This window comes from Pyrus communis, chromosome 11, assembly GCF_041283825.1.
Source record: "Pyrus communis isolate YQ-2024b chromosome 11, ASM4128382v1, whole genome shotgun sequence".
Classification (NCBI taxonomy): Eukaryota; Viridiplantae; Streptophyta; class Magnoliopsida; order Rosales; family Rosaceae; genus Pyrus; species Pyrus communis.
Genome location: NC_142575.1, coordinates 9,852,705 through 9,878,140, shown reverse-complemented (window position 1 = coordinate 9,878,140; position 25,436 = coordinate 9,852,705). Strand labels below are relative to the sequence as shown.

Below are 25,436 nucleotides of genomic sequence, written 5' to 3'. Positions count from 1 at the left end.
AGGGATTCTAAACTCAACCGCTTATTCTTCAACTTTAATGAGCTAAGAATTTTATGATTCACCAACTTCTATTGCACAAGCAATAGCTGCATCAAAGAAATTTAAGCTGAAATTAACCTAGTTCAACTTCATTTTTCCTCCTAAACGCACCTCATTAAATGTTTACGACGCAATAATTCTTCCTATAATATCATTAATGGAAAAGCCAGTATTTAGATTTACAAAAAAAGAACGAAGGTCATTTTGGATTTTGCCTAATAATTATTCCTATAATTAGCAATGAACAATGACAGCTGACCATGAACAATTTCAAGAAAGTAATAACTCTTTTCTTAAAGTAATGGATATTCCGCCAAGTAGATCATTAATCTTCAGTTCATTGATCCTATATTGCAACACAATACTCATAAGTCCGCTAATGTTTTCTATACATAATCAAGAGAATTGCTAACGATTATGACACACCACATTTCAATTGATCCCATTCCCAAAAGCATGTACCATTTTTCGAGAAGACGTTGCTTTCTTTGCTATTACTGCTCAATTAACAAACGTCATATAAGGAACAAACATTTCTATCAAGCAACCATTAAGACCCTAAATTGTAAAAAAAAAAAAAAACATGTATGTAATGCCTTAGACATTTGTGATTAATACAATTGAATTAGATGTATATGTCGAGCTATACGCCTAACTATGAAATTACAATTGTACATCATCAAAGTCAAAATTTTTCATATCAACACATTCCAATAATCTTCTGATAAGTTACAGGAGAAAGGAGAGACAGAAAACCCATACAATTACCAGCCGAAATGAATAAGTACAGATATCCATCCCCTGATTTTCCCACCGTTTCATTCCCCACATAACTCGTGAATCGCGATCATCGCCAATTCCGTTCTACATCGTTATAGACTTATAGCACAAGACCCTTTGCAAAAGTTTTCTAGTGTTTTAAGAATCACCCCGTTATTGACATGGCCACGTAGAGAAAATGATTATCATATAAAAATAAAATAAGATAAAAATAATCAAAATATATTTCCACAGCAAATGAGCCAAGTATGCTGATTAAGCAATCCTAATCCTCCCCAAAACCTCATCAACAGGTTAATATGACCAATTGGGAAAAGCTACAAATCAACAAGATTAAGACTTTACACACTAAAGCTAGGGTTTTCAGTCGCCGTAACGCAACAACTAGACAAGGAAACTAGTAACTACTTGGGAAACTCATAGAGGTTTGGCGTCAGAAAGGGAGTTGTAGATGCACATGCGCTGCTCGAACACAACGATCCCCGTGAATATGCTTACGAGAGGGTTAAAAACGCTTTCAGATAACAAAATGGCTCTAAGAGAATGCAGTGTTAAAATCTCCGGTTGAGCATTGTTATGTTAGCCCATATTTGAGGTGAATACAATCTCAAGAATCTCTATTTATCTTAAAATGATCTTCATTTGAATGCACTATTTGAAAAAGTTGAGGTTTCACTCTAAAGCTAATTTCAACGAAAAAAGTAATCACACTCCATATAAACTTATTTACAAATTCTTAGTTTTTCAAAGTAAGACCTTGTTGAATATTTGAGACAACTTTTGTTTTTTCAAAAAGTTTTTTATTGTTCGGCTGTTTGGTAAAGTTGTTGTGTAAGAACGTTGTGGTGTGAGAAAGTTAATTTAGAGGTAAACTTCAACAGTAGCTACGATGTTGCATTCATTTTGGCTTTTAAGCAAACCAAATTGAAAAGATGCGGATGAGTTAACGCAATTTTTGAACTACCAAATTAAAGATGTGCAACTCAAATAGTTAAAAATGTTTATCATAAAATCCTCCTCCCAATAATGCCTGCGTGAAGGAAAAAAAGGGCTAGAGTACTTCTTTCTTCCATAAAAACCAACTTTTTAAAACAAGGATAAAGATTAGAGTAAGACCAAATTGGTTTATCCTTCCACTTCTCCCAAGTTGAGAAAATGGGGCAGACAAAGTAGGGAAGGCATTTTGCATGTGAGTCCCCTCTGCCAACGCTCGGCAGCACAGCCACCCAGTGTCATGTGACTGTTGCTGGTTGCGAGATTTTTTGGACTCCGTCTCCATGAACCGCAGGATTGTGCAGGACCAGTCCAACAATGACCTGGTGCCCAAAAGGCAAAAACCCTCCTTCCTCATAAACTCGCCAGTACTTATATCATGAATGCAAACCCATAGATAAACCCTCTCTATATACACACACAATGGCACATGAGAATTTACATATATACACGCTGCAATGAATATATTCTGCAATAGTTTTATGGTGATCCGGGGTATCTGATACTTTAGAGTTTGCAAAAAGTTTATGGTGCTCCGAAGTGTCTTATACTTTGGAGGACCATGTGGGAAACCTCCGTTAGAGAAAAGATCTTAACGGCCTTGATGTTGAATTTATAACTTGGGTTGGAAGTTGGATGTCGAAACTTGGAAGAAGTTATAATTGGGTTATACAACCATCTCAAATTTATGAGAGAAACTTAATTACATGCAACTAGTGGAAGTACTCATGTGTAATTAGTTTGGGTTAGTGTCATATTGTCGTCCTAGTTGTATGTAAGTTCTTCTCCAAATTTAGAAGGCAAAATTTTTTGTTTTGCTGCGGATACAATCTCAAATTTGTTCCTACTTTGAAAAATAAAATTACAATTCCGCATTCTTCTTTGAATCTCAAATTAAGTTCACTTGTACATTTAAGATATATAATTTGACAGAACATTTCATCCAAAATGTCTATCTCATTTTTCATTATAATAGTTTTGCTAGTAATTGTTGTCCATACACGTGAGTAACTGTCATCCATTAATGAACTATGAGATCTGCTTGCATCAACGGCTAAAATCCCACTCTTATTTAAGTGACTGTTCTAACCCATCTCCTCATGGGCTCACTACAACTTATATCATGTAAACTCAAAAACCCTTTATATATATCTATCTATAAATAAAGCCAATGGAAAAGGTGAATAGTGATTTTATTGTCAACAAACTTCAACAAAAATATTTGGACAAAAACGCTCCCAAGACAAAAAAACTTCAAAAGAATCCCAAAATAATGCATCAAATAAGGTGGAGGCATTTTCGTCATTTTAACAGTATTTTTTTAATAATTTATTTTTTTGTGGTTTGTTTGTTTGTTTTTATTTTTATTTTTTAAGTAGTACCTCACAATAGGCTAGCAATAATGTGATTCAAAACATCTTAAGAGGCGTGTAATACCGGTTATAAAAAAAGTCATTCGCACGCGGATAAAATAATGTGATTAAATTAGCTGGCAAATGATTGTTTTTTTTTTTTTTTAACAAATGATATTATCTACACTAAGGGGGAGGGGGTGGGTTAGCCTCACAATGGGTTAGCAATAATGTAATTCAATTAGTTGTTTATTAAATATTATTTTCTCTATTTTAAACATGTTCAAAACATCTTAAGAGGCGTGTAATGCCAATTATAAAAAAAGTCTTTCACACGTAGATAATAATGTAATTAAATTAGATGTCAAACGATTGTTTTTTTATTTTTTTTATTTTTAACAAATGATATTATCTACACTAAGGGGGGAGGGGGTGGGTTTAGCCTCATAATGGACTAGCAATAATGTGATTCAATCAGTTATTTATTAAATATTATTTTCTCTATTTTTAAACATGTTCAAAACATCTTAAGAGGCTTGTAATGCCGGTTATAAAGAATGTCTTTCGCACACGGATAATAATGTGATTAAATTACATTAAATTAGTTGTCAAATGATTGTTTTTATTTTATTTTTAACAAACGATATTATCTATACTAAGGGGGAGGGGTGGGCTTAGCCTCACAATATGCTAGCAATAATGTGATTCAATCAGTTGTTAATTAATATTATTTTTTTAAACACGTTCAAAACATCTTAAGAGGCGTGTAATGCCGGTTATAAAAAATGTCTTTTGCATGCGGATAATAATGTGATTAAATTAGTTGTCAAATGATTATTTTTTTCAACAAACGATGTTATCTACACTAAGGGGGAGGGGGTGTGCTTAGCCTCATAATGGACTAGCAATAATGTAATTCAATTAATTGTTTATTAAATATTATTTTCTCTATTCTTAATGTATTTTATAGAGATTGATTTTATTATGTGAATTCAGCTACTTTAATTGGTTTATGCAGGGTTTCTTCTAGTATGATCTAAGATTATTCATTTACTTCAAATATTTGACTCCGTTTGTCAATTTACGCATATAAATACATTTAAAACGTCGCGTGTAGCACACTGTGATTCAAAAAATGCCTTTTGCATGTGCATGAGCGCGTGCATGGCTAGTAACTAATAAAATGTAATGGCACAAGAAAAAGTACACACGACATGCTCATTCTCTATATAAATTGACAAAGACTTACATCTAAAACCTATTGTGAATCTCTATAAGAGTTGTGCAAGTGCAAGTAGCAATCGTTGATCCGTACATGAGTGACTGTCAACTGTTAACGCATTGTGAGACCTACTTACTTTAACAATTGATATCTCACATAACAATTTGTCGTAATCATTTCCAATTCTCCATAAAGCAACACATTATGATTTGAATTTCATAAATTTTGAACAACTAATAATTTAATGCTGTGTGGTAATCTGCGACGGGAAACAAATGCGAAGACTGAAAGAGGCCAAGAAAGACGGTTTTTGAAGAACTAACCGTTCTTATGTCATAGGAAATGCGGACCTACTTGGAATGTATTTTGTGTGTCACGTCATTCATAATGTATGTGTTTGGCTGCTTTTCTGGGAGAAGAATTTTTTTCGGATGTAAACCCGCACAAGGGAGCTCAACAAAGTCAAAACACAAGAAATAAACCTCACTCCCCTCTCTCCCAAATCCCCACGCTTACGTTCTCTCTTAGAGCATTCTCAGTGAGGGGTTTTATATGGGGCTGTAAAAATGATGGATATAGCCAATTTTAGAGCTTCGAGAAATTTTTGGAGTTTTACAAAAGAATTTTTCCCAATGAAGGGTTATTTTTTTCGGACTCTATATGAGGCTATATATATATATGTAGTAATTTGATTATGCGATAAATTTTTTTTTTTTATGTTAACTTTTCTTAAGTTGATTTTTGGACGTGTTATCTTAATTTTTTTTAATTTTTTTATTTATGAACATTTCAACCTAAAAAAGTTCTAATTCTGACAAAATTAGATTTCATTATTTATGAATTGTTCGTTGGATTAGATTTTCTTATCTCAATCTCATCCGTTGAAAGATACAAACCTCCACTTTGGTCTCTAATATAATTTGATTTTCACGTACAACACAACAATTTACCTAGCACCAATTGATAAATTAGTATCATACAATTTTGAAAAAAATTATTTGAAAATTTCACCCACCAATGCCCATGAACGTTAAATCAACTTGAAATTTTAATTCTTATGGAATTTAAAACAATCATTAATTAGCCAAATTACAAACAAACACAAACAAATGTTTCATCACATAATAAGGGGCATTTTAGGAATATAAAATTATGTAATCTGAGTCATAAAGAAAATTTAATGAATTTTTTTTTTTTTTGGTTAAAGCCCAATAAACGGGTTTAAGTCGGAAAAAATATATTTGATGTGTTAAAGTTTTAAGGGGGAATCTACATTTTTAGAATAATAAAAGTGAGCCTTTTTGTAGAATAGCTTATATCATTTTATGTCTTACACATTAAACATACAGACAAAATGTAGGAGGATCTTTGGAACAAAAACATGTAAGAAAAATGAATTAAAAAAAATAATAAAATGAAAGTATAAGTGTATTCACAAGTGGAGGGAGAGTGATATAATTTGGCTCACATGGGTTGCTACTTTTCTCATGGACCCACTGTTTTTTGGCCTAGATGTAGCTCAAATTTATGCTACTCAAGAAAGAAAGTTACTAGCCCAAGTGGTGGATGTATCTTTATTTTCCGGCTCATTGGAGATGAAATTTCTCACTAAGGCTTCAAATGTAGTAGCCTCATTGAGGATAAAGCCCCCATTGGGATGTTGTTACTGTCTTCCTCTCTGTTTCTACTTTAAAAACAAAAATAAAAAATGTTCACACTGTTGAAAAGTCTGAAGGCAATGAATGCCCACACAGTATGTTAGCAGAATTCTTCAGCATGGGCAGAAGTTTTCAATGCCCATGCAAAGTGAAAGTTGAATACATAGAGATTGTATAGTCAGACGAAGTGTCGTAAATTTCAAAATGCATTAACTGCATCAGTTTGGAGTTGCTCTATAAATAGAACACTCCGCATGTTTTCATGTAACAGAAAATATAAGAAGAAGCAAAACAAGAGAGAAATATCAGTAACATCATCTATTCCTCTGCCTTTTATTTGTTATCCTCTTGTGCTATAGTTTTAGTGTGGCATTTTACATCTACCTTGCACTTACCATTAAAAAGGTTATTCCTCTAACTTTGACCTTTTTATAACACGTTATCAGCACGAGAAGCTCTCATGTCAGTGGAAAGTACAACGCCATAAATCCGGTGAAGCACTATCCACCTCTCACCTCTGTCATCTAAAATTTTACAGAATCAAAGGTATGTCCATTTTTCGTCTCTCCCACTGCGCCAAATACTAGACCAGATATGGCTTTTTCAGTTAACTTGTTAGCAAGGTATAGCTCTGCTCCAACAATTCGCCATTGGAAAGGTATCAAAGATGTATTGCGATACCTTCGTGGGACAACAGACATGGGTCTCTTCTACTCAAAGAACTCCACAGATGACCAGGTCCTTGTTGGATATGCAGATGCTGGTTTCCTCTCTGATCCGCATAAAGCCCGCTCACAAACTGGATATGTGTTTAAGAATGGAGATACAGCAATCTCATGGCGCTCAACCAAGCAAACATTAGTTGCTACATCTTCAAATCATTCAGAAATACTTGCTTTACATGAAGCAAGTCGTGAATGTTCTTGGTTAAGATCAATGATCCATCATATTCGGAATTCATGCGGTCTAGCTTCGAAGACAGACAACCCAACTGTCATCCATGAAGATAATGCAGCCTGTGTTGCCCAAATGAAGGAATGATTCATCAAGGGCGATAAGACTAAACACATATCTCCAAAGTTTTTCAGTGCTCATGAGCTTCAGAAGGCTAAAGTTATTGAAGTTAGACAAATCCGTTCAAATGAAAATTTGGCAGACTTGTTCACCAAATCTCTACCAAAGTGCACATTTCAGAAGTTAGTGCAAGGCATCGGATTACGTCGACTTACCAAACATCTAAATTTGGAGAATGCAGAATCAGGGGGAGAAACATATCAGGGGGAGTATCCATGATACATGCTTGTTGTACTCTTTTTCCTTCGATTAGGATTTTTCCCACTGGGTTTTTCCTATCAAGGTTTTAACGAGGCAACATAAGCATACTTGACACTATATCAACGATCCAGGAAAAGTTGTACTCTTTTTCCTTCGCTATGGTTTTTTCCCACTGGGTTTTTCCAAGTAAGGTTTTAACGAGGCAACTCATGTTGATATGTGGGCATCCAAGGGGGAGTGTTGAAAAGTCTGAAGGCAATGAATGCCCACACAGTATGTTAGCAGAATTCTTCAGCATGGGCAGAAGTTTTCAATGCCCATGCAAAGTGAAAGTTGAATACATAGAGATTGTATAGTCAGACGAAGTGTCGTAAATTTCAAAATGCATTAACTGCATCAGTTTGGAGTTGCTCTATAAATAGAGCACTCCGCATGTTTTCATGTAACATAAAATATAAGAAGAAGCAAAACAAGAGAGAAATATCAGTAACATCATCTATTCCTCTGCCTTTTATTTGTTATCCTCTTGTGCTATAGTTTAAGTGTGGCATTTTACATCTACCTTACACCTACCATTAAAAAGGTTATTCCTCTAACTTTGACCTTTTTACAACACACACACAGTTTTTGTGTAGGCATATACTACAGCAAATTTTTTTGGAGCCTCTTCAAATTTGGAACCTGTGGAAGAAAAAAGACAGCGGCAATGGTGACTCTTCCTTGACATGTGGAATAAAAAAAACTGTTAACGTGTTCTAACAATGAAGTGCGAGCCCATTTATTCACACTTTAGCTTTGAGTTAACTAATTTTTGTCAGTATATATGTACTCTTGTTTCACTATGAGAAATGCAAAGGATATGTAAATATTAGATGACAAATTTTTTTTTTGAAGCTCGCTCAAATTTAGAGTCGTGTGCGATTGCATTTTTCGCTCCCTTAAAACCGCCTCTGATTATGGCAATGGTGACTTTTCCTTGACATGTGGAAGGAAAAAAACAATAAACATGTTCTAACAATGAAGTGCAGACCCATTTAGTCACACTTTAGCTTTGCGTTAAATAATTTTTGTCTGTATATATGTACTATTTTTTCATTGTGAGGAATGTTAAGGAGACTTTTAAAGTGAGACATCTTATGAGCTCTCTGACAACTTACAATTTAATGTCAATTATTATATCAATCTTTTAATATATTGTGCAAAAAGTATGAGATGAGAGTATATTGAAAATCTCTTTAGCATCTCTCTTTCACTGTTCTTTTTTTGTCGCATCAAAAGGCCGACAATCTTTAAAAGATTTTGAAACTTGGGGGTTCTCATTGTTTTCCTGAGAATCCTAGATTTTATGAACAGCAGAAGCAGAAAGCCATGTGAGAAAAAGCGGCTTTTTATTTTAAGGTGAAATGTGAAAAACCGGAGGGAAAAGCACAGCACTTTCTCTTTCACTTATCATCATTCACATTCACTACCTGGGCTTTGAGGACTTGAGCAGCTCCCAAGATTTGAACTTGTTCATGCGGATGTTTCTGAGATTCCCATGGGAATCCCTTGGGATGTGGGATTTTTGTGATTTTGTCTGCCAAGTGTGAACGAAATGTTGGGCTTATTGACAATGCGCTTGTTCTGCTGGCAACAGCTGCCTCTGCTTATTCTCATCCATCTTTTGGAACCCAGCAGAACAAGCTACAAAGTTTACGGTACTTTTTCTCTATGTATTTTTTATTCGAGCGGTATTCTAATCTAATCTAAAAGTGGGAAACGGGATTCGAACTTGGGTGCAGAGCGAGAGCATGTTGCTCCAGCCAACTTGGTTATTGTCACGTCTGCTTGTGCCCCTTATTTGAGTCATAAGATGAAATTTATCTCCTCGTTGATATGCTGTTTTGAATATGTAAACGGTGTTTAGAATTGTTTTGGATTTCGGAATTCCTTTTAAACTGCTATGCTGTAATTTATCTTCTCATTGATTTATTTTTTGGTCTGAAAGGATACGGTTTTGTTCATGTTCGAAACGGTGTGGCTAGGCATGCGATTGACGCAAAAGGTGCATGATGTTTAGGCTGTCATATTCTTACTTTGCTTAATCTTCATTGCGATTGCCATTTCGAAGAATGCTGATTTTTTATTGTTTTGTTTCCCTCTCTGAAACGCATAGCTGAAGCTCTACTAACTTTCAAGAGCGATGGTGGAAGCCCACAACTACTCAAAGGTCGAATTGGAAGATGTCCTTGTCTAACACAATGGAAAATTGTCAACTGTCATAAACTGAAGGACCCATGTGTTGTTTCTTTGTAAGCTCTCTCTCTCTCTCTCTCTCTCTCTCTCTCTCTCTCTCTAGCAGTGCAGAAGTAAATAGTATATGATGATTCATCAAACATATTCAAAGTAGAACAATTGTTGCCTTCATAGCATTAATATAAGACGCAAGCGAATAGCGAATAACTTGATTACTGCCAGGAAATTAGCTACAAATTAAAGTTTTGTAGTAATGCATATCAGTACTTGTGTTGAACATATATTGAAACTGGCCAAAAAGTTAATCCCCTGTTTGTAACAACATTCTAGTTTTACAAACCGGCTCCTCGAGGACCTGTATATTGTATTGGATCGTGATACAATACCTTCCATGGGTTTTACTTCAAGATTCCAAGTTAGTGTATCATGTTCAACTAGTTACATAAAACACATTGTGTGAAAGCCCCATTCAATTTTTGTTTTACAGTACTACCAATGTAACTGAGGAGACAAAGTTTACGGTTTTTGTACTGAGGAGCTTTATGAAGACTGCCACCAGTCTAAATAATTTTCTTATAGATATGGACCTAACCTTTTGAGCTTTGACGTGTATTGCAAGTACCTTAGATGTTATACTTCCAACAGGTTTTCTGGTATCTGTTCAGTTCCCCTGCGGGCTAACGCAGTCAGTTTGCCACCTTTTGTTCCAAGACTTTTCATTACACACTCTTCAATTCAACTACAAAAAGGGCACCATAAACCAAGAAGCAGGAGGATAGCAGCCATAGTTGATGGGGATAATGGAACTCCAACACTCACACCTGTGGAAAAAGTTCGTGGTAACCATTCAACAAAACCAAAAGTTGCAGCAATTATTGGTGGAGTTGTTGCCACTCTGCTTGTGATTATCGTAGTGATGCTCATTTACATGTGCTTGATGCGTGTAAAAAGATTAACTAGGCAAACATCTGAGACAGTGTCATCTGCACCATCACCTCCTGGTAAGTTAGCTCATAACCATTTGAGGAAATTTTCAGTCCCAGAAAGGATGTAAAATGACTCAAATGAGGAAACATCTAACTGCACTGATCATTAGCCAAAGAATTCTTGGATTCCTTGCATTGCATATGCCTTCAGCCTTCAGTGTTTATTAAAAGAGGAACGACATAAAACATGTGAAATATCAGTTGCCTTGCGTATTCTTGTTGAGTCAAATGATGAACAATACAACTTTACAGACACTGTTTCGAAGGCTTCAAAATTGAAAGAGCACTGGGCTACGTAATGAGTTTCTGGCCACACACCACTCTAGTACAATATGGACATGCCTTTCTCAAGTTGGTGTTTCCCAAACAGGTCCTCAAGATAAATCAATTCGTTTCTTCTAGGAAAGGGAGCAAAGCATCTATGCATTTTGATTATCTGTATTTAACCACTATGCATTCTAATTAACCCAAAAAGAATAAAAAATGGGGGGAATAATCCTAGCTAGAAGGTCCAAAGTTGGCATTATGAGGTGCGTCTCGTAGAATTCAGTCCTAGTGTACGTCACTTTTGTATAAAAGTACTCTCTATCATCGACGCTGTATTAAAAAATTACAGACGTAACAGTAGGATGTGACTGAAAATGATGCGAAGTTATTTCATGCTCGATTGATAATGTTGTACAAGAATATTAACTGGTGTTTCTATCTGTTAAGGTTGTGGTTTGGCTCACTGGGTAAGTTTGGTGATTTGGTTTCTTTGATTTCCTTCAGTTCAGTGGGAAAGAGGGGACGCATCTCCCTATGCCGTTGCTCATTCTCCTTACAATGCACCAAACTTGAGGCAACTCACCATATTGGAATTGGAGCAAGCGACAAGCAATTTCAGTGAAACTAATATCATAAGCCAAGGTAGATTTGGATTGGTCTACAAGGGATTGCTCCAAGATGGGACTATTGTAGCTATCAAGAGACGCCTACATGCCCCAACTCAGTATTTCTTTCATGAGGTATGCAAGTTCCTATTCATATATCGTATCTAGTAAACCATGACTTTCTTAGTGAGGTAGTGCCTAGAAAATCATTCCGTAACAACTTCTTAATATTCTGACTTCTTTTGAGCCGATACAGGTGAAGCACGTAGCTCGTGTCAACCACATGCATATTCTCAGGCTTATTGGTTATTGTCAAGATGCTACTCAACAGTTACTTGTATATGACTATCTTCCAAATGGAAATGTTGGGAATCATCTATATGGTACTCTCTCTCTACACACTTTCACTCTTTTTCGTTCTCTCTCTCCCCCTCTTTAACAACATAATTATGCAGATGCTGAAGGTTTGCCTATTGGAAGGTTGGGCATAAGGCAAAGGCTATTGATTGCTTTGGGAGCAGCCAAAGGTACATCACCTGCTTCAAGTTCTTTCAGCAAGTCTCTTTTGCATAAAATAATTGAACTTTCCTCTTTCATTTATTTTGCACAAGGACTTGCACACCTTCGCAGTTTGGTGCCTCCTCTTCTGCACATGCATTTTAGAACAAGCAACGTTCTTCTGGACGAAAACTTTACTGCCAAGGTGTCTGATTATGGACTAACCAAATTGCTAGTGGGTCATCATGCTGGCTCATCTTCAGCCGTTGATTGCTTTGTTGACCCAGAGTATGTAATCTTATCTTTAAAGTGCAAGTCTGTATGGTAGATGGTAGGATGCAGATGGCACCTCTTTGTGCCTGTAATGCTATTTGTCACTAACGATCAAGATTACTTGATGTGCAAGAATTGTGTGCGAGGAATATAAGAGTAAGTTTCCTCGTCCAGCTTATTCTCCAAAGATTCCTCTATCAATTCCTTGCAGGTCATTTTTGCACGTTAAGCGATCTAGATTGGCAAAAACAATCTAGCACTTAACAGTACCCTTTGGTCGCTCTATTTTATAATTCTATGCTTCTTTAAGTCAATTTAGCAGAAAGTAACCACAATTAAATTTTCTCATGGATATGCCTGACAAGCATACTTCGTTATGGTGGCTAGTTGCCGTAGCATCACCACCAGAATAATGCGTACTTTTAATAACTAGAAGACAGAAAGTGACTTCTCGCAATGCTACTGGATGTTCTTTTCCTCTCCTAGCATCCCGTTGTAAATTATACCGCCCTAACAGAACTTATGTCGAGTTCTATAACCATTTGAGTGCCAAAATCAAGATTAGAAGTTGATTGTATTAATTTACGGTAATATGATTTAACTTTCTTCTAGTACTACATTGAGCAGCTAGTAGCAATCTGCTTCTGAGTGCTTCATCAAGTTGCGCCTCTAGTTCTTATAGTGGAAGTTGCTTCGAATTTTAAGTTGACTAATTCGTTTGAAGAAAAAACTTCAGATATCTTGGTCTTCCAATAATAACGAAGTATGCTAATCCACTCTTAACGAAGTATGCCTGACAATCAATTTAGCAAAAACTTCAGATATCATTCATTCTAGAACTATGGTTTTTGTGTTTAGATTGATTTATTGACAATGTCTATATCTAATCTACTCTTTTTTTCCCTATAGGTTAGATTCATCAAAGAAGTTTTCAGAGAGAAGTGATGTTTACAGTTTCGGGGTCTTCTTACTGGAATTGGTCAGTGGACGTGAAGCGAATGCAAGAAACCAGTTGAACTCAGTGGATAATTTAATATTGCAGGTATATATCTGTATCTTGCCCAAATGATAACTTCCTATTCCTCCCGTCTTTACTCTTTAGAGCCATATCGTTTACATTTTAGGGATAGGCCATCCGGAACTTGGCTGTTCCTTTTCATACACTGAAGAAAGGCGCGTTTAATGCAAAACACCTCACCTTCTACACTCTTGCACTCCACACGTCTTTATGTGGATGGACACCTCACTTCTCTAAGGCAAGCAAAATGATGGCTGAAGCTCTCCCTAATATAATGGATATTCTCAAGATCCTAGAGTAGCTTGCAGGTTTTTCTGATCCTTTTTGGATAAGATCAAGTGACGTAATTGAAGAGCTCGTAAAGAAAGAATTTAGAGTGTGTGAGAGATGCAGTAGAGCGAAAATCCTAGCACCTTCTGAGATCAAAAGGTTGTGGAGAGGGAGAGAGAGTTGTCGGTTCTGAACAATGCATTCACTCTAGCATTTACAGGCTTTCATCTTTATACATGCATTTATGCGTAGTTATGAAACTTCACTGACTTTACGTACTTAAAAGTTTGTCATTCAAAGAAGTAGACTTTTCGTTCTTTCATAAGATCTGCTTGTGTGACACTACTGTAAACAAAAAAAGAAAGCAACAAGGCGAAGTGCAGCCTATATTGTTACCCTTTCAACCCTTTCATTCATTATCAAGTTCCGTTTGCTTTCGTAGGCAAAGGATTGCAAGGATTTAGGCAGATTTGTTGACAAAACTTTAGGTGACAAGTCGTGGCAAACTGCAAAACAGATGATGGAGCTGGCATTGATGTGTGTAGATGGTAGCGAACGAAGGCCGCAGATGCAGATTGTTGTGGAGGTGCTAGAACGAATCCATCGAGGGAGAGAAAGTAGCCATTTTCATATAGAAGTTGATGAGGAGATAGGTGCTGTGACTCTTGGGAGTGAGCTTTTCAAATGAGTTCCCTGTATCAGTGTCATCTCTTCGTTCTTTTATAAATTCGATCGATTGTAATTAATTACACAAGAAAAATATATAATATATACAAACATTCTTGAGTAAATAAATCAAATGAAAATAGTAAAAGTTCAGATTGATTAGGTTGATAAAGTTCAAAGTTTTTGGACTGCGATTTGATTTTTATTTTTTTTACCTTACTGATTTAAGTTGTTTTACATAGTTAAATAATTTTTATTAATTTAAAATTAGTTAATGAATATTTTAATCTAAACTAATATTAATCCATTCACATAGGAGTAGAACATATAGGTTCTAATAGACATGTATTGGTTTAATTTTGGATGAAAAAACTTTGGGTTTTCATGGGTGATGGTTTTAAATGAAAACTTCAGGTTTTCAAACAAGGCATGTTTGTAAGAAACTTCAGGTTTCGAAATAATTATGAACTTCAAGTTCAGCTATTCCTGCATGCAAACACAAATATATACACAGAAAAATGCAACAAGAATATGCAAGAATAGAACTTTAGGTCTAGAATTATAATTGAACTTAATTATTTGGACTTTGGGCCAAATTAAAGTATGGGTGAAAAAATATAAAACCCATTGGGCCTAAAATAATTAGGCAAATAAAACTCGGGGCTCAAAAGAAAAATAAGCCCACTGGTGGCTTCAAAATAATGTGATCTGTGTAACCTAGGCCCAAAAATTGGGTTGGGTTTGGTCTCGGGTGGGGCTACAGGCCCAAACAGAGTGCGCGCAAATAGTGAAACCAGGGGGGAAGAAAAATAGGCCGGGCCTAGGTAGTGGGTTGCTTCGGGCAAGCTTAACCAAAAAAACTTATGTTTACACGAGTCGCTTCAAGCGAGCCCAAAGAAAAAAACTTTTGTTTTTTTTTTCTTTTTTTTTTTTCGCGGGTTGGTCAAACAACTTATGGGCCTATACAAGGGGCCCAAAAAATTAGAGAGCATGCCGAGAGATGGAGCCTAATAAGGTTCAGGTTGGGTCCAAAGACACCCCAGTCGTAGCTAGGTGTGTTCGCCGAGGAAGAAGGTCGGCGCCACCGCTTCGAGTGGTCGTGCTTTGGGACAACGGTGCTTGGGGCGAGTCCATGGGTCAATGAAGACCTCAAATATGAACAGAGATTGAAAAATCTTGACGTTCTATCAAAACCCTAGTAATACGAATTGGAAATTTAAAAAAAAAATTCCGACGAGATTCGACAATCTCGGTCAACTGGTATCGAGGACAAGCTTCAGGTTATCAAACATGGTGACCCGTGGATGGGGATTGGCTGCCGGCCAACCTACGACGGGGGAAGACGCCATGGAAGACGTCGGGATCTCTGGGTTTTAATCCTGGAGCCCTCGGCTCCGACTGGGGAACTCGCGGCTTGGCACGGCTCGGCCACCCAAGTTGCAGGCCTGGTTCAATGGCGCGAGGGCATGGGTTCGAAGAACTGAGGTTGCTTGTTCTGATTTCTTTCTTTCTTTTTTTCTATTTTTTTTTTCAATTCAATTCATATATAATTTAATTCAAAGTATATTCAATTCAATAGTATAATGCATGTACATATATTTGATGCAATTCATGGCAAATATCAAATTCACATAATTCAACAATTATGAATATAATGCATACACAATTTATGTGGAATCTAAAATTCAAAAAACGTAAAGTTGGGTTATGCATTATGGTGAATGTTTATGCAATCAGGGCTGCAAAAAATATCGAGATAAAAACCTTTGTTTTGGAAGAACATGATTGCGTGATGATATGGATGAACTGGTTTGATGCAGAAAAATTCTTCAACATTAGATTCTTAAGCGCAGTGGTAGGAGCTTGTTGATAACGTGTTGTGGTCTATTTTATCTGACAAATATAATAGGGTCGGCTGTAAGGGTAGAGAAATTGAGAGAGATGTGTTTGTAGAATTGTAGGGGAATGTGTGTTGTTATCCCTCCTACATTATGCCTTTATTTATAGTAGTAAAAGGAGAGAAGATATTCCTTCATCCCCAAGGAATACAAGATGTAATAGGAAAGGATAACTAGAATCAAATCTAATCTAGGATTTACACAATCACACTTAAACTATGAATGTTTACAACACTAAAATGGGTTTTAACCCTTTTTTTTTTTTTGGTCAATAAAGCTTCTTTGTTTAGAAATAGAACATTACAAATGGCCTAAAGAGAAACACACAAAAGAAACTAACTAGCCAAGGCCCAAAGCTCAACACCACCATGAGAGCCACCAAAACACAAGTGCAGGAAGAGAATCGAACTAGCAATAAGCCAATGTGCAAATGTATTTTGAGCAAGGTTCTAAAAAACGCTAGGCGTTAGTCAGCGCCTAGCGCCTAGGTGGCTAGGCGGGCACCTAGGCGGTCTAGGCGGATTTAGGTTAATTTCTTGTATATCTTGTAAATAATGCATATTGACACATGAAAAATTATACTTATATTAAATCCATGGATAAGATAATAAAAGAATGATAAAATACAAAAATAGTATCCAACAAGTCTAAAATTTAAAAACGCATTAAACATATATGCCATATAACTTAAGACATTTTGAATGATTATATCAATTTTTTTTTAAAAATAAAAGTAAAAATTTGAAGTAATGGGTTGGGTGGTTAATAATAAAACTACTAGAAAGCCATGCCAGTTATCCCTTAATGAAACCACGCACATTGATATCATCCCCGAAATCCTCTCTCTTTTATTTATGATTTTATTGGTGTCTACTTTGAACTTTGGAGCCAAAACCGATCAGAGCATGAGTCTTTTATTTATGATTTTAATTTTATCTGGGTTGGTGACACTTTCAACTTTGGAGCATCAAAACCGGTCAGAGCATGCATCATTCCCCATTTAATATCAACTGGTCCCATCTCTCTCTCTCACCTCTCTCACATCTTTTCTCTTTACCTCTGACACAAACACACCCCACCCTCACGTCACTCTCTCCCTCTCTCTCTAAACCTACACACTGAACCACCAATTCTTATCATCACTTACACATCACCACCATTTTTGTTTTTGAAAACCGGTTCTCTCCTCTCTCTCTCTCTTTCTCTCTTTTCGAACTCTCTGCCTTCTCTTGAAAGTTGAAACCATCTTTTCCTCTAAGATTACAGCTTGCTCTCTTTCTTTCTTTCTTTCTCTCTCTCTCCTTTCGAACTCTCTGCCTTTTTTCTAAACCACCATAGCCAAAGAGAGCTCCAGGCACCATCACAACAAATTCCAATTAAATTGAGACCCCAAACCACCAAATACAAGACCTGCGTAACCTGGGGATCCCTATGGTACCTTTGCATGTTAAATTCTATGATGGAAAGTAGGAGAATCCAAGCAGGGGTTCTCGGTGAGAGTTGCTCTAATGGAATCGAGCTACAACATTTGAAAATTGAGCTTCTGGCGTGGAGCTCCGGCGAGGGACCCGTTGAACTTGGGGTCCCTTGAGCTCGAATTAGTCCCGTTCGAAACTCAGGTAGCTTAACCCATGCTTTGCATGTTAATTTCAAGTTTAAATTCGAGTTTGCGATTTTGGGTTTCTGTTTGGAATTTCTTCCCAGGAAACCATTTCACTCCGCCTAGATAGCCGCCTAGACCGCCCAGGCCACCTAAGAGCACCTAGGCGGGTGCCTAACAGCTCCCCGATTTTTCTTAACGATTCGGACCTAATCGCATCGACACACCTCCGCCCAGCACCTAGGTCAATTTTTAGAACACTAATTTTGAGGTACAAGATTGAAATCGCACCCAAACATGAGGGCATAAAATATAATTAATTCTAACATTTAAATGAAGCAATTTTTTGGTGAAAACCAAAACAATACAAAACGGGGTCCAACAAGAACGATTATAACAAATTCAAACCATTTGAAACGATTTGTTTGTAGTCCAAATTACCCAACACACTTTTTGTGCAAATTTTTACATACCAAGTAGCACATTGCATGCATAAGAATATAAAATATCAGTAGATCAAAAGCTAGTTAGTTATTCCATTTGATGTGGCCATTTGGAAGGATTTTCTATTGGGATTTATTCGATAGCAAAAGTTGCGTTAGAAGTAAAGAGACCCTTTTTTGAGATCCATTGCAAAATCCTTAGCTTTTGCTAACATTGTGCTGCTTCCATGCCAAGCAACTGATGCTGCAGATCGTGTAAACCACATCTCCAACATAGAATTAATATTTTTTTTTTTTTAAAAGGGGATAACTAGTGGTAAATCACGGTTATACACCTTTTTCGGAGACCGAGAAGACTCACAAAAGCATTTCAACCTCTTCTTGGTCACAAGTTTGGCTTCCACACCAGCCTCACAATCCGCCATTTACCACTTAGGCCACCAGCTCGTGGTTATAGAATTAATAATTTCATTTATTTATATCATGCATGTATTTTTGTGCACTACTTCAATTTATGATTTTAAAATCTTGTTGCAAATTTACCAATTTTTTTTAGTCAATGAAGAGGTTAGATTTGAACCTAAAAATTAACCACTTGAATTGCTCATTTACAAAGCTTTTGGACGAAAGGAATATTGAGAGAACTTGTTTTCTACAAAAATTAACCACTTGAATTGGTCATTTACAAAAATGACATTTTCTTTCCTTACTCAATGATTGTATGAAACATATAATTTGGTTGTTGACGATTGAGTTATTATTTAAGTATTGATTTACGTGCTTATTTACTATCGATAAGTTGATAACACAATAATAGTTTGCAAATTTGGTCTAAAAAATTAATTTACCTAACATTACTCGGGACGAAACACTGCCTAAACTGTTCATCCTGATCAAACCATACCTAGATGAGTTATATGTTCAATTTTTACACTAAAATAGGAAAATTATCAAGAAAAATTACTACCCAGGTTACATTTTTTTTCTTTGGTAATTTCTTAAGTCACCTTCCAATCTACAAAATGCTTTGATTTAAAGAAAAATCAATAAAAAATGTTTGAAAATTTTGAGTTTTAACCAAAAAGATAAAAATGTATGGTAAGTAAATAATAATATAAATGACATTTTAGGTAAAAATGCCCTCAAAATTTAAATTAAATAGTACTAAAAATATTTCATTAAAAGTCTCTTGATTCTGATCAACGGGAAAGATCCTTAACGCTTTGAAAAAACCAAATCCAGCAGCAACTGCTGCAACGGTAAAGCGGTTCTTTAACGCCTCCCAAACGACGTCGCACCAGGCGTTGACTTCTCCTGTCTTCCCTTCCTCCTCCCCCTCCTCTATAAACCCCTGCTAAAACCAGATCTCACTCTCACTCAAAGAATGGCGAGTCGACTCGTTCTCGCATTCGCACTCAGTGCCCTCCTCTTTTTCTCCCACTCGGTTCTCTGCAAGGACTCGCACCCTACCGACGACGACGACGAGGATCTCAGCTTCCTCGAGGAGCCCACTGACCACGGCGACGCCGCGCCGCACTATCCAGATTCGGACCACTACGACGAGGACAATTTCGACGATCTCGAGAACTACTCCGATTTCGACGAGGGCGGCGATCATGAGGACTCGTACAAGCAGCCAGAGGTAGACGAGAAGGACGTCGTCGTTTTGAAGGCGGCGAACTTCAGCGATGCAGTGGAGAAGAATAGATTCATGATGGTCGAGTTCTACGCGCCGTGGTGCGGACACTGCCAGGCCTTGAACCCGGAGTACGCGGCGGCAGCCACCGAGCTCAAGGGCGAAGATGTAGTTTTGGCCAAGGTTGACGCCACGGAGGAGAACGAGCTGTCGCAGGAGTACGGCGTCGAGGGTTTCCCGACTATCTTCTTCTTCATTGATGGCGTTCACAAGCCTTACACAGGCCAAAGAACCAAGTGAGTTTCTTTGTTTTGATTAATTTGATAGAATTATGAAAATTACAAAGCCCAATTTTTAATTTTTAAAATTTTATGGATTGTTTTTAATTTTTGGAAATGTGAATTCAGGGAGGGAATTGTAACCTGGATTAAGAAAAAGATTGGACCTGGAATTCAAAACGTGACCACATTGGAAGATGCTGAACGTATTTTGACTGCTGAAAGTAAAGTCGTTTTGGGCTACCTCAACTCTCTGGTGGTATGGTTTTTGTTTTTTCATAATTTTGCCCCGTTTTTGTCAAATTTTTATGAAATCTAAAATTCTTAATCTTTTGATTGTTATAATAATGTATTAGATTATGATTAATGTGCATAAATACACTGGTTGGCCGTAATTACACAGAATATAGAATAGGAATTCAGAAATAGGTGATTGATGAGGCATGCAAAACACTATTTTTTGTTTAATGGAATAAAATTGATATATGTAAAATGAATTATCGAAACAGAAAAGGAAAGGAAAGGTGGCTAGAAGATCTCCTTATTTAATCTTGTTAGCTATTGTAATTTGTCTTCCATATCCCATGATATTGATACTTGTTCTAATTTTCTGTTGTTCTTATGTTCAAAGGGTCCTGAGAGTGACGAGCTTGCTGCTGCTTCAAGACTTGAAGATGAGGTCACCTTTTACCAAACTGTAGATCCCAAGGTGGCAAAACTTTTCCATCTTGATGCTGAAGTTAAGCGCCCTGCTTTGGTCCTGCTAAAGAAGGAGGCTGAGAAACTAAGTTATTTTGGTTAGTTTCTATATTGTTATCACATTGATGTCTCAGATAGAGTTTTTGGGTTGAATTTCTTTATACTCAGTTTCTCATTTCTGCAGATGGTAAATTTGATAAGTCTGCAATTGCCGAGTTTGTCTTTGCCAACAAGCTTCCTTTGGTTATCACTTTTACTAGGGATAATGCCCCACAAATTTTTGAAAGTACAATCAAGAAACAGGTAATTTGTTAAATGTTTTGATTTTTTCCTTTGTGGATGTGACCTCAATCAGAAACGCTTTACAACAGAGTATTAAACATTTCATGCTGATTGACATATAATCTTTCTATACTCAGCTGTTGCTGTTTGCCACTTCAAAAGATTCAGAGAAGTCTCTCCCTGAATTTCAAAAGGCTGCACAACTTTTCAAAGGAAAGGTATGGTTACCATTAGCTATGTTCTATGAGTTGGGTTGCTGTCATAGAAATTGTTCTGGAGCATCTAAAATAACAATTACATAAAGGTTTTTAAACAGTCTAGGCTTGAAATACCTTGTTCTTAGTGCGTCACGTGTAAAGGAGAAGCTGACAGTGGTTGTTGTTCCAGCATCGTGTTGTTTTTATTTTTTTAGTGCATTAGGGGACAGGGGGAGGATGTTTTGTCGTGTAAAGTTTCAATTTGGTAATCCTTGTGGGCTTTGGTTTCTGAAAAATTTCCAGGAACTCTTTTTCTCGGCATTATTAGGATTTTTGGTTCGTGCTCTGCTAAATTGTGTGGTTTCGGTTTGTGCTCATCTCTTCGTATTAACAGAATATTGTTTCAATAGAAAGTTACAGAATAAACAAATACCTTGTCCTTTAAGTAGGATGGTCATTTTGTATTAACTTCTAATGTGTTGCTTCATTTGTTCTCTGTGGCCACTATATATGACCTGCATAATCTGAGCATCTGATCCTTTTTGGCCGCTAAGCAACCCATTGCAGTCTTATTTTGTTAAAAAAGGACAGAGCTTGCAACCTATGTTTGTATAATGTGTGTGTGGTTGCTTGCAGCTTATCTTTGTATATGTGGAAACGGATAACGAAGATATCGGAAAGCCAGTTTCAGATTATTTTGGTGTTACTAGTGAAGCTCCAACAGTGAGCTTTTCCAAACCTTTGTATTTAATTAAATTATTTTTCATTTGGAAACATAGTTGTACATTTGTAATTCTACATATTCCAGTATTTATTTGTGCTATGAAGTTGATAATTTTGTTCCTAACAGGTTCTTGGGTATACCGGAAATGATGATGGTAGGAAATTTGTTCTTGACGGAGAGGTGACCTTGGCTAATTTAAAGGTTGCATCTCTCTCTCTCTCTCTCTCTCTCTCTCTCTCTCTCTCTCTCTCTGTGCGTGTGTGTGCGCGCCCGCTCCATTCTATACATTCTAACTGTATCTTGTGAATTTATGTTTTATTAGACTTTTGGGGAGGACTTTATTGAGGACAAACTTAAACCTTTCTACAAGTCAGATCCAATTCCTGAAACTGTAAGTGTTAAGTTTTGTTCATCCACCTAATTCTGTTGTGTTGGTCCACTATTCAAATGTATATGTCTTATTTGATTGGCACAGAACGACGGGGATGTGAAGATAGTGGTTGGGAATAATTTTGATGACATTGTCTTGGACGAGTCAAAGGATGTTCTTCTTGAGGTAAAACTGCGAAATAAGAAACAAACAAATATTTGATTAAAATTTGTCAAGGTTCTCATTTTTTGAAGGATTATCTTCTCAGATTTATGCACCCTGGTGTGGGCATTGCCAATCTCTGGAGCCAACCTACAACAAGCTTGCCAAACATTTACGAGGCATTGACTCTATTGTTATAGCCAAGATGGACGGAACCACAAATGAGCATCCCAGGGGAAAGGTAATGTCAAGTTGCTGTGGGTTAAATGATAGGGTGGGTATATTAATTGCCTATTCAAGAATTCTGGGGCCAAAATTTTCGTTGGAAGAAAAAGGCGTTAGGTTTATGGTTTTAATATCTAAAGTCAATGTCCACGTCTCGGGGTAAAGGCTGAATGTCTGTTAGAAACAAGAGCTTTGCGGTTAATTGCTGTTCTTTTAATTTTTGCAGGCTGATGGGTTCCCCACACTTCTATTCTTCCCAGCGGGAAATAAGAGCTTTGATCCAGTAAGTGGCATGTAGAATTGTTAAATGCATTCTTCTCTTATGTGCTTCTGCATATATCTTCTTGTTCATCCTTGTTTGCGTCTGACGTAGAATATCTGGTTCCTTGATAAACCAGATTCCCGTAGACTGTGACCGTACAGTGGTGGCATTCTACAAGTTTCTCAAGAAAAACGCATCAATCCCTTTCAAGCTCCAGAAGCCAGCATCAACGCCAAAATCAGAGGGGTCTGCTGCAACAGAAAGCCAAGGGAGCAGCAGCAGCGCAGACGATTCGAAGGATGAACTATGAGGAATACAATAGTGTATGCTAATTTGTCTGCCTACTATGTGAGTGTGGTAGAAAAGAGAGAGTTGTCACATAGAAGAGAAACAGGGAGATTAAAAATCGTAAGTTAATCTCAAATTTGAATCTTAAACCCCTCGAAAAGATATCGGGAGAAAAATTTAGGAGTTGCAGCAAGCAGGTTTTGAATGTGATATTTAAGAAACTTGAGCTGAAGAAATTAATAATAGCACCTTTCTCATTTTTCTCTCTCGTTTCTGTGAAGGATGTGCGTTTTCGTTTTGTTATAAAAGCGTCAAATTAATCTAAACAGGACATTGAGTTCTCTTTAGTATAGTTTGTAATACGATTTGAACTTAACACCGTCATTTATCTATGCATTTAAGATCACGTGTTCGATTTATCATGGAGAAAAACTTGGATAAGCGTGTTTGATCATATCATCCGTTTGATTTATAACACCGTCATTTATCCTTGCATTTGAGATCACGTGTTTGATTTATAATGGAGAAAAACTTGGATAAGCGTGTTTGATCATATGCACAACACAAGCACAAAGTTTCTAGTATTTTTCGTCGCATTTTACTCCACAAGATCTTAGAGCTGCGACATTGTCAACATGATAAGACAACAACAAAATTGTAGGCCTTTTTCGGGTCTGCAAAATTGTCACCCTTGGAAATTAAGATAGGTTAGTCCAGAAATGGATGTCCATCAAATCTTCTGCACTTATTTTGTGTGTGATTTTTTTATGACATTATTGATTGACACATATTAAGTTTATGACAACAAAGTTAAGAAGGATTAAGTTTTTTTACATATGTTAAAAATGATAGAGACCATAGAGAATTCATCCACAAAATGAGTGCAAAGGATTTGAACACAACGAAAGATTTCAATGACATAAAAATGCGTCTAATTGGAATTCTAATATTCCCACTATGTTTGGATGAGGGAAATAAACTTGGAATTTGAACAAAAGTCGGAATTTATAAATTGACATGCACCAATTTTTTGTTTGGATTCAAGGACATAAAAATTTAGAATTTCTGTGTGGAAAAAAAAAATTTGAGTTTGAGACCTCCAGGCTCCAATTCCCAAGTTTAAATTGCATGTAACTAGGTTTCATTTTCCAATTTATATGAATGAGAGTTTAAAAATAACAAATTCCGTATTCAAGTTCCATCGTTCTTTTAGGTAACCAAACAAAAGAATTCACAAATTCTAGAAAATAAAATTTTGTCATTTCAATTTTTGTTGTTTTGAAATTTCTTAGTAATCTTAGATTTTTGCATCCAAATAGAGTAATTTTTCGGAATCCACTGTAATTTTTTGCTTAGACATGATTAATTTCTTATTAATTGAAAGATAATTCTTAATTATCTTGTGTTATATATAATGATGGGTGGACAGCCATACTAGTCAATGACAAAAAAACCACTCTCTGCTCAGCTGTTCATGACTTAATATATAATTTTTTATTTTTTATTTTTTGGTGTGATAGGTGGCTCTTTGTCACATTGGTGGAAAAGTGTTCAACCTTTGCATGATGATGTGAGTTTAAATCTCGTCGGTGACAAATCTAACAAAATCTATCGTTTGACCAAAAAAAATAAAAAATAATGCATTTTTGTTTTTCTTTATGTTCTTTTGTCAATAAAAGATAGTAAAGTTTTTATTTATTTATTTTGTAGTTAGTTTTTAATTTTCTATCTATCAATTTCTTACGCGTCCTATCACGTATTAGTGTAATGCAATAACTCGGTAAGCTACGAAACAGATGTTGGGTTTTAATTTGGGAAAGAGAAAATAAATATGTTACAGTATTTCCTTGCAAACAAATTACGTGCATAAATTAGAACCTTTTTAAGGATAATTTCACTGATTATAATTTACGACTCCTAAGACGAGTAAATTGGTGCACGAGTAAATTGGTGCACCTCTTTTAGTCTCTATCAAGTTATGGTAGTTATTTGATTGTAATTAGATCAAATAAGAACGCCTTTGATCGTCCATTAGCGTGTAGGGTGGTAGATGTAGAGGGTGTCCACCTGCTCTTTAGACGCGTCCTCAACAACCTAACGGCTCTTTTATCATCTTAAATTGAATCAAAATTAAATCCAAATATTTTGGTGCTAGTTAAACTTCGCAATTAGCGTGTAGGTTGGATTTTAGTAAATTTTCGAGTTTCTCAACGACTATGGACATGGAGGAGGAGA

The 25,436-nt window shown here is 36.3% G+C and overlaps 2 protein-coding genes across 4 annotated transcripts; both read left to right on the top strand.

Annotated features, from left to right (window-relative positions):
* Window positions 1-8,620: 8,620 nt before the first annotated feature.
* Window positions 8,621-14,309, top strand: LOC137743816 (putative serine/threonine-protein kinase PBL28). Of its 3 annotated transcripts, none has more exons than XM_088680567.1 (10): window positions 8,621-9,016; window positions 9,307-9,363; window positions 9,475-9,610; window positions 10,200-10,555; window positions 11,312-11,547; window positions 11,669-11,795; window positions 11,868-11,939; window positions 12,024-12,198; window positions 13,093-13,225; window positions 13,914-14,309. In XM_088680567.1, exons 1-10 carry the CDS (start codon window positions 8,914-8,916, stop codon window positions 14,157-14,159), a joined length of 1,641 nt encoding a protein of 546 aa, XP_088536693.1. In that variant the 5' UTR covers window positions 8,621-8,913; the 3' UTR covers window positions 14,160-14,309. The 3 variants fall into 3 exon arrangements, with proteins under 3 accessions (XP_088536693.1, XP_088536694.1, XP_068339852.2); XM_088680568.1 differs by having other exon boundaries at window positions 8,638-9,016; window positions 13,308-14,309; XM_068483751.2 differs by lacking the exon at window positions 9,307-9,363 and having other exon boundaries at window positions 8,638-9,016.
* Window positions 14,310-19,261: 4,952 nt separating this feature from the next.
* Window positions 19,262-23,458, top strand: LOC137741498 (protein disulfide isomerase-like 1-4). Its single transcript, XM_068481202.2, has 12 exons — window positions 19,262-20,010; window positions 20,122-20,251; window positions 20,624-20,789; window positions 20,876-20,994; window positions 21,111-21,191; window positions 21,807-21,893; window positions 22,021-22,095; window positions 22,217-22,285; window positions 22,370-22,450; window positions 22,533-22,667; window positions 22,878-22,934; window positions 23,050-23,458. Exons 1-12 carry the CDS (start codon window positions 19,463-19,465, stop codon window positions 23,221-23,223), a joined length of 1,722 nt encoding a protein of 573 aa, XP_068337303.2. The 5' UTR covers window positions 19,262-19,462; the 3' UTR covers window positions 23,224-23,458.
* Window positions 23,459-25,436: the final 1,978 nt, after the last annotated feature.

Excerpts from the sequence above, each read along its gene's own strand:
- LOC137743816 (XM_088680567.1), top strand. The coding sequence starts at position 8,914 with ATGTTGGGCTTATTGACAATGCGCTTGTTCTGCTGGCAACAGCTGCCT. Across the intron at positions 10,556-11,311 it reads ATCTGCACCATCACCTCCTG|TTCAGTGGGAAAGAGGGGAC; the intron begins GTAAGTTAGCTC and ends GATTTCCTTCAG. Across the intron at positions 11,940-12,023 it reads TGCTTTGGGAGCAGCCAAAG|GACTTGCACACCTTCGCAGT; the intron begins GTACATCACCTG and ends ATTTTGCACAAG.
- LOC137741498 (XM_068481202.2), top strand. The coding sequence starts at position 19,463 with ATGGCGAGTCGACTCGTTCTCGCATTCGCACTCAGTGCCCTCCTCTTT. Across the intron at positions 22,286-22,369 it reads CAGATCCAATTCCTGAAACT|AACGACGGGGATGTGAAGAT; the intron begins GTAAGTGTTAAG and ends TGATTGGCACAG. Across the intron at positions 22,451-22,532 it reads CAAAGGATGTTCTTCTTGAG|ATTTATGCACCCTGGTGTGG; the intron begins GTAAAACTGCGA and ends TTATCTTCTCAG.